General features: G+C 33.9%; 1 protein-coding gene across 1 annotated transcript; it reads right to left on the reverse strand.

The window, feature by feature from the left end:
• Positions 1 to 574: 574 nt before the first annotated feature.
• LOC143045172 (uncharacterized) lies at positions 575 to 8,810 on the reverse strand. Its single transcript, XM_076217512.1, has 4 exons — positions 4,565 to 8,810; positions 3,427 to 3,515; positions 2,792 to 2,883; positions 575 to 1,234 (listed from the first exon to the last, which is right to left on the reverse strand). The coding sequence occupies exons 1-4, from the start codon at positions 7,027 to 7,029 to the stop codon at positions 947 to 949; spliced, it is 2,934 nt and encodes a 977-aa protein (XP_076073627.1). The 5' UTR covers positions 7,030 to 8,810; the 3' UTR covers positions 575 to 946.
• Between the last annotated feature and the right edge of the window lie 311 nt (positions 8,811 to 9,121).

Here is a 9,121-nt window from a genome sequence, read left to right on the forward strand (position 1 = left end):
GCTCCTTTTTATTTCTTTTGAAACAGACTTTTAATATCGTGCCATCTTATTAAAATCTATTTGTTTCCTTGAATTATTTTTAATAAAATGACAACACGAGTCTCGTCGATTAGAATATCTAGTAGGGCACATATACTAGTAGTTGTCTACACGACCAAAAAAAGCAAACCAAATTCTTATTAGGGTTTAGCATTTTATTGACTAAAAGTATAAAAGGATTGGACACTAGTAAATCATATCTATATTTACTCTTTATCGAATTAAACAACAATATAATGTTTGTATGAACATGCAGTAATATTATAAACTGTACAATAATTTTAGAGTAACTATTTTGAGCACACGAAAAAGGCTATAAAAAAGATCGTAGTACAATAGCCATGATGACGATAATGTGTATGGACTTTATGATAAGATATTATATAGGCTTTCAAGCCTTTCGCTTAATCCACTGTATTATTGGTTATATATTTCAATAGGAGGGGTATATTTTGAATTGTATGATATGCGGTAAAGCTGAGTGTCATTTAATTGTCAATCTTCATGATAAACAACATAATCATATACACAGTCACTAAATCATTAGAATTTTATTAATATCTTGTACAACGATAATAAAATGGGACTATTGTCATCTGCTTGTCAACAATGAAATTAAATTATCCTGCTAATTTGTTCAAACAATAAATAACTTCATTTTATGAAACGAGAATTACACAAGTAAACGTTTAACAAGACAGAAAGCAACACATGGTTCTCCTTCATAGAGCCACGAACATTAAAACGTTACAAAGATAGAGATCAGCAGACCTTCCGCTTACATCAGGTCTATCTTTACAAAACACTGCTTCGCAAGCGAACGATGGTTTTAAAGCGGTAGATAAACCATATAAACTTGAATCTGAAACTTAATCTGTTTTCCAACCTTTTTTTTCACACTGAGGTTTCAAGTTTTGAATAGATTTTCAATCGAAATTGCCTTTATTCCAGAAGAAGGAAGACTTTCCCTGAATTCTGACGAAAACGGCGACAACCACGCCAACAATTGATCCGGGAAATGTAATCCATGAACTTTTATTGACTTTGACTTCGTATTGTCAACATAGAAATAAGGCGAGTCTCCCCTAGTCGGTCCTCTATCCTTAACATCAGGTTTAAACTCGACCGGTTTAAAAGGGTTTGGTGTTGTTATTACATATCTGCTCTTTTCACATGGTATTCTCGTACATGCAGTCTGAAAAAGAATAATAAAAGGTACTGACTTATTCTTAATAAACATTACGCAACACATAAAGTGAAACAAAATATCAACACTCAAACAAACTGGTCAGGAAAAAGAAGAAAAGTAAACCATCACCATAATTAATTTTATAAATAAGGAAATGCCTGAACCAAGCCATGAATACGACAGTTGTTTTTCATTCGTTTTGTGTGTTTGAGCTTTAGAATTTGCCATTAATTTTCGCGATTTGAATTTTCCTTGCAGTTCGATATTTTTGTTATTCTACTTTTCACCCCATATGGGCTAGACCGTTAAATTTTTTTTAGATCAAAGGTTTTTGTCAAATGTCATTCAATTTTGACGTGTGTCATACGTTGTTTATCATTACTTAAAAGTACTTTCTATTTATACGTTCATAAAAGTGTTACAAAACTTTATTACCCTCCAATATTATTCAGAACTTTGATGATGTAGTGTTATACAAGTTATGTATGTACAAAGAGGTTTAATCCAAATAACTGAAAACTGTAGACATTCACGTATTAACTTATAAGGGAGACATTAAAGTTTAACTTAAATGCAAACAATTTGCGATGCTAGAATATTCAGGTTTCTCTTTATAGGGCGATGAAATTTGATGTGACTGTCATACAAGTGAGAGGTTTAGCGCATAAGAAAATGCCTGTACCAAGTCAGGAATATGCCAGTTGTTGTCAATTTGTTTGATGTGTTTTATCTTTTGATATTGCCATTTGATAAGGGACTTTCAGTTTTGAATTTTCATCGAGTTCAGTGTTTTTGTGATTTTATATGTTTCATACTTTTTTCATATTAAACACGAAAATATGGAGATAGTATACGCATACTAGCTCTCGAGGTCATAAAAATTAAGATTATGGCTATCGCACTTAAACTCAGAAATCAACCAATCGGCAAAATACTGGATTTGGGGTTTCGAACACAAGTTTTGTACTCTGAGTACTTAGTAAAGTTTCGGAAGTACAGACCTATGGCTTATAATTCAAGTTTTGTTTCCTTATTTAAAATATAAATCTAGCTACCACTAAATAGATTTATTTTGGATTGATATTCTTACCCGCTCAATCATCGGTTTAATTAAAACGTTAGAAAAAACAATTCCTAATCGCATATTGTAGTTGTAGTGTAAGCATTGATCTTGATGATGTAAATTTTCCTTTTCATTGCAAGTACACGAAATTACCGAGGTTTGGTAGAATGGACCGGGTATTCATTGATAAGAAATTCGTAACTGGCATTTACAAATCATATATAAATTCATTTGTTTGGAATAATTATCATATGAAATTTATTTAAAAAACCCCAGAATGTTTGATTTTTGTTGTTGAAATCGCTCTATACCATATTAAAACATTTACAAATGTATTAACTTATGCATTGCAATTTTATAAATAAATAGATTTGTCTTATTTTTAAAACAATGATGTGGTTAAAAAATGTGTTTTAATTTATTTCCCAAAAGTAGGTTTTTGACATTTCTTGCTTAGTAAGAAGTTATATCATATTAAAAGAATGAGTTTATGTACTTACCAATCCGCCTGAGCCACAGTAACACAAATTGCCACATCGGTCCATAACAACAGGCTGTCCTAATTCAATTAACATATTCTCGTGCTTACATCCTATAAAAATAAATTTAGTAGATTAAAACCCTAAATGTTATTCGTTTTCATGTCATAAGGTGATACATGTAATTTCATTAAAAAGATGTGTTATTAATATTTTACGATCTCCATTATTTGAATGTTCATAAAAATATAAAAGAGAGACGAAAGATATCAAAGGAACATTCCAACACATACGTTCTACATTTGGGTTTGTGCCAGCTCTCGTTGAATTTTCGAGACAAATGTTTACGGTGAAAGAATGAAAACATGTTGGCCCTTTATAGCTTGCTGTTTGGGGTGAGTCAAGGTTCCGTGTTGAAGACCATACTTCGTCTTATAATTGTTATAATTTTTTTTTATACATTGTGACTTGGAAGGAGAGTTGTCTCATTGGCAAACATACCACATCTTCTTATTTATGTATCTCCATGATTATGCATGAAATATTTGCCACTGGACGCTAAGCAACCAACAACCAATCAACCATATTATTTATACTTCGATAAAGATTTGTTTACAAAAGATCAAACAACAAAAAAGCCAACCAATTATACTTACCAGGTTTGCAAAAACATGCACCTGCTTTTTCGCCTTTAAAACAAATATCGTTTTTATCTGATAAACACACTCTGCCTTGCGGACACCCCCTTAAATAGAAAATTGGAAAATGATAAATACATGTTAATTTTAAGACCTATATATAGACTATAAAAACACATAACCATCTTCAACTTTATATTTTCTTTTAAAGGATATCGTGCTGGCTGTATAAAGTATATGTTTTCTTTGAAATAAAAATTTTCTGAATATATAGTATTGATGATTAATTTTTGACAATAATATTGTTATACTTTTTGAGTAGAAAGATATCGAATGTAGCTGTAATTTGGACGATATTTGTGGTTAACAAATTATCATAAATATACAGTCTTAGGTAAAAAGTGTTTAACCTATTGGAAATTCTCCTATTATTTGATATAATAACACATTTGTTTAAAGAATTCTACTGTCCAAATTGAATGATTGTTTACCATTAAACACAGAACTGTTTACAGTTACTTGCATTGTTATTTAATTTATCTATAATTTATAATTATCATCGCGTAAAGACAAATATCAATTTCTGCCCCTAAAAAAAATTACATATATGACAAATCTATATAGGAATAAATGACACTTAATTTCGATATTGTACTGACATAATTATGATTTTCTCAGTAATGGCTGATTATAAACATATTTCATTATAACCATAAAAACTGTACACATTTGTGAGTCTAGCATTAAACATAAAATTATCATCATAATCGGACCCAAAAGTAGTTTCGAAACTGTTTTATAAATAAGAATTCTTAATTTGCGAAACAATGGTTATAGCAAATACATAGACAAAACAAAACAAGAATAATGAAAACTAATGTATTACTATATGAAATAAAAGTGAATTCGTAATAGTTGCAACACTTTTGACATACGATACCTTTCATCCTGCTTCAGACATAGATACATCTATTGCAACAATAAATTCAACATAGATACCAAATAAAGTACGAAGTTAGATAGTATTGAAAAACTCCAAAAGGTAATCCCTAGTATTCCGAAACATCTAAAGATTTGTAAACAGTCATGATTGTTTTTTTATTTATTGCCTATTTAAGATAGGACATGATTTTTTCTCGAAGCAAAAGTTACTTACATAGTGATGCAATTGTGTGGTACCCTGACCGCAGGTTTCATTGTAGAAGATGGAAACCTTCCAATCATGTGTTCTGGAAAAGTAATTTTCACCTCTGTAGTTGGATCCCTACTGGTTGTTGTCGTTGCCACTGTTGTTGGAGTCGTACTAGTTTCGGAATCGTTCCTTATTGAAGTATTTGTAGTTGAAGCTATCATTGGAGTGGTAATAATTTCGGAATCAGTCTTTGCTGGCATAGTTGTCGTTGTGGCTTTTGTTGGAGTCGTAATCATTTCGGAATCATTCGTTGTCGAAGTATTTTTCATTGGAGCTATCGTTGAAGTGGTAATTATTTCGGAATCAGTCGTTGTTGAACTAGTTGTCGTCGTGGCTATTGTTGAAGTTTTACTTATTTCGGAATCAGTTGGTTTTTTTGTAGATGCCGCGATCGTAGAAGTCGTAAATATTTCAGAATCATTCGTTGTCGAAATATTTGTCGTTGGAGGCGTAATCATTTCGAAACCAGTCGTTGTCGGAGTACTGGAAGCGATACGGGTTGTAGAAAATAGTTCTTGTGTTGTTTCATTCGTAGTCGCTTCCGGATTAATGTTGAACAATTCTGTAGAACTATTTGAGGGAGATGTAGAGTTATTCAAGACTTTTTCTGTTGTTAAGGACTGCGTCGAGGTAGTGTTAGTTATTGGCGTTGTGGTACTATCCACTGTTGTACTTTCAGTCGTTGGCAAATTGGTAGTACTTAAAGTAGTTGACGAAACTGTAGTACTTTTCAAGGTTGTGCTAGAAGGTAATGTAGTTGTTGATGGGATCAGTTCAGCTTTCTCTGTAGTGTATACTTCTCGCATTTCTGTTGGTTCATTTGAATATGGAGTTGATGATATTGTCGTAGACTCTTCCAAAGGTGAAGTTGGTAGTATTTCTGTTTGGTTTTCTGTGGCAGTGGATATTATTGTAGACTCCTCTGAATTTGTTTTTTCGGTTGTCAACTCTTCTGGAGATGAAGTTGATAACATTGTAGTTGACTCGTTTGATGTCAGAACCGTTGAAGTTTGTTCGTAATTTTCAATCCTTGACATTGTTGTAGAAAATTCTGTATTATTATTTGTTGAAAGGGTACTGTTTATGTAATTAGTCTCATTTTGATCGGATGTTACTTCTGTTGTGACCGGAATATGAACGAATATACCTTTTATTGTTCTGGTTTCTGGTGTTGTCGATTGATCCTCACGTATCATAGGTAGATATAGTGGTATTCCCATAATTTTCAAACCATGTTTCATATCTATTGCTTCAGTAGTTGTAGGAATGTTATCCCCCCTTTTAACAATTTCTGGTCCTTTGGAAATATGTGTGGTGGTAGGTAAGTTCGAAGTAGAAGACATTAGTATTTGCGAAAATGTGGTTGTTGGTTTTTCTGTTATTGCGGTTGTATGTGCTTCCGTTATTGTTGTTGCTGTTGTAGGTGCATATGTTGTTTTGGTTGTTGTAGGTGCATATGTTGTTTTGGTTGTTGTAGGTGCACCCGTTGTTGTTGTTGAAGGTACTTCCGTTGATGTTGAAGGTACCTTCGTTGTTGTAATAGGTACTTCTGTTGATGTTGTAGATACTTCCGTTGGTGTGGTTAAAGGTATATCCGTTGTTGTTGAAGGTACGTTCGTTGTTGTTGATGGTACTTCTGTTGTTGTTGTGGTTGTAGGTGCCTCCGTTGTTGTTGATCTTGTTGTTGATCTTGTTGTTGTAGGTACTTCCGTTGTTGTTGTTAGTACTTCCGTTGTTGTAGGTACTTCTGTGGTTGTTGTTGTAGGTACCGTTGTTGTTGTTGTAGGTCCTTCTGTGGTTGTTGTTGTAGGTACCGTTGTTGTTGTTGTAGGTCCTTCTGTGGTGGTTGTTGTAGATACTTCTGTGGTGGTTGTTGTAGGTACTTCCGCTGTTGTTGTAAGTACTTCCGTTGTTGTTGTAGGTACTTCCGTTGTTGTTGTAGGTATTTCCGTTGTTGCTGTTGTAGATAATTCCGTTGATGTGGTTGTAGGTACCTCCGTTGTTGTAGGTACGTCTGTTGTTGTTGGTACTTCTTTTGTTGTGGTAGTTGGTACCTCCGTTGTTGTGGTAGTAGGTACCTCCGTTGTTGTGGTTGTAGGTACTTTTGTTATTGTTGTTGGAGATATTTTAGACATTACCAAAGGACTTTTTGTTGAGCTGGTTGGTGTTTGTGTTGAATGTTCAGATATTGATGTTTTCGTAGTAGTTTTTTCCTCTTTCACTTCAAGATGGCTGTAATCTATTGGTAGTCCAGATGGTATTGAAATGTGTCTTGATGTTGGCATTTCTGTTGTCACTATAGGTTTAACCGTTGTTACAATGGGTTTAAAGTTTGTCACAATAGGTTTTACCGTTGTCACAATAGGTTTAAATGTCGTAGTAGGTAATTCCGTAGATATTCCCTGTGATGATTCAGTAGAACTAATCATGTTATCTTGAACAGTATATGTTTGAAACTTCGTGTAAGATTTTGCAAGTTCATCCAAGATCATTGTTGTAATGTTATGTGTTAAATCCTCCATTGAAACAGACGTTAGTGTACCTTGTGTGCTTGTTTTCTCAACAGACACATATCTTGTTATAGGCTCAAATGATTTTGTTGAAGATTCTTGCAGAGGTTTAATATTTAACGAATCGTTGTCGTCAGTGTCGCGCCATTTCATTTGACCTGACTTTTGAGTAGTGGTGTGTGGTACTATGGTAGGTTGAAAAGTTGTCTGAGGTAAACCAGTGCTGGTTGTTTTCTGGGTAGTAATTGGAGATTGTGTTGTTTTAAGTATGCGAACGCGCTTCACGTCGTTGTTTTTCAAAGTTGGTAACCTTGGTGCTTGTTCAAAAAAAGCAGGAAAAACAGGAGGGACAATAATTTGCGGCATTGTAGTCTGGTGTAACATAATTGGTGAAAAGGTAGTTTTAGGCTTCGGTCTAGGTCTAGGTCTTATTAAGACTATCGACGGTGGAGGTTGTCTTCTAGATGTTGGTCTACGCGTGAAAACTCTTGGCCATGGTATTGGTGTTGTACTTTCAAATACTGAATGTACTGGTTTGTTCTTGGCAATTGGAATAGGTTTCATAGTAGTTGTTTGCGACACTGGTTTGGCAAAATTAATGATAACCTCATTCAAAATAGGCACAGGAATAAAAGCAGATGCTTTTGTTGTTGTAGGTTCTGTAGAAAGAACATAGTCACTTATAGGATTAAACAGATTTATTGACTTTGATCTTGGTGGTTTTGTTGTTGTTGTACGAATTGGCATTACCTTTGCTGGATAAGTAATCCTTGCTCTGATTGGATGAGGTTTTCTTGGAGCAACAGTGTATCTATATACTGATTTAGTTGACGGATTGAATTGTTTTGTTGTTCGGTATGTTTTCCTCTTTACATGTTTCGTTGGATTTCCTATGCCAATTTTTTTACCGGTTAAAACTGGATTTGTAGACGGATACCATTTGACCTTTTTTGTATTTCTACCCACAGGGTTCAACATTTTACCCCGCATTTTATCCCTATTCACGTGTAAGGATTTTGGTTTCCATTTGTACTTTGGTGGTGGCCCGTCAAACGGTACACGTAATCGTGTATGGATAATCGTAGGTGGAAACCTAGGTGGATTCATGTTAAGATATTTCGCATACATATCCTTTGAAGGTCTATATACTTTTGTACTAATATGTTTGACTCGTTTTTTCCTCTGGATTTCATTCCGTCCTTTACCATCACACAACACTGATAAAAACACAAAAACAAAACACGAAACAAAATAAAATTTCATAGTGAAGTTAACTCCTTCTCATAGAACTGAATATCCTTTTCTGACTTGTATTATTTAGTCATAATATCCACACAGCATTTCAAATTTAAAAACAATAGCTTTACACATCGTTTGGTCGAATACCTGTTCATTTTTGTTTGTTATGATAGTGAGCGTCCCCCATCACTGTTGATATTTGGTAACCGAAGTGTCAATGCGTATTGTTTATGTGAGGATTGGTGCAGGAATAATCGCACGATGTCTCGGCAATGAATGACCGATTTTGATTGATAAATGTGTGAACTTATTCCCTTCAAGAAAAAGCGGCAATTCGACTTTTAAATATTACTGTTGTAATAACTCGAAAATATTTGAAATATAACACGTATAACAAAAGTAAGTAGTTCCAATTAAAAAATCCCAAAGAACAATTATAAAATTGAAAGCTCACTTTTACCAACAGCAAATATAACTATTATGAGAACGAACAAGAATGACGTCGCGCAAACCAAATGGCATGAATATCTTCTACATTTGATGAGTAATTTTATGACATTTTCCCTGTTTTAGCACCTGTGTGTATCTAGTTCCTTTTGATGGTTTCCTCTAGGGGACAACTAAACTGTCAAAGTTAGCAATAAAACCGACAATCAGAAACAAGCTCTGTTGTTACCGGTCATATACTTGTAGGTATAACAAAAGTCATAAGGTCCAGTGATTGGTCATCTAGATAATCGTTCAAAACATAACTGACGAGTCCTTGGATGTT

The sequence above is a fragment of the Mytilus galloprovincialis genome, chromosome 9 (genome assembly GCF_965363235.1).
Source record: "Mytilus galloprovincialis chromosome 9, xbMytGall1.hap1.1, whole genome shotgun sequence".
Lineage (NCBI taxonomy): Eukaryota > Metazoa > Mollusca > Bivalvia > Mytilida > Mytilidae > Mytilus > Mytilus galloprovincialis.

What these genes read in the sequence shown, in the direction of transcription:
- LOC143045172 (XM_076217512.1), bottom strand. Translation starts at nt 7,029, where the DNA reads ATGATTAGTTCTACTGAATCATCACAGGGAATATCTACGGAATTACCT. An exon ending in CCACACAATTGCATCACTAT is followed by an intron (nt 3,516 to 4,564) that starts GTAAGTAACTTT and finishes TTTCTATTTAAG; the next exon opens with GGGGTGTCCGCAAGGCAGAG. An exon ending in TGCATGTTTTTGCAAACCTG is followed by an intron (nt 2,884 to 3,426) that starts GTAAGTATAATT and finishes TTATTTTTATAG; the next exon opens with GATGTAAGCACGAGAATATG.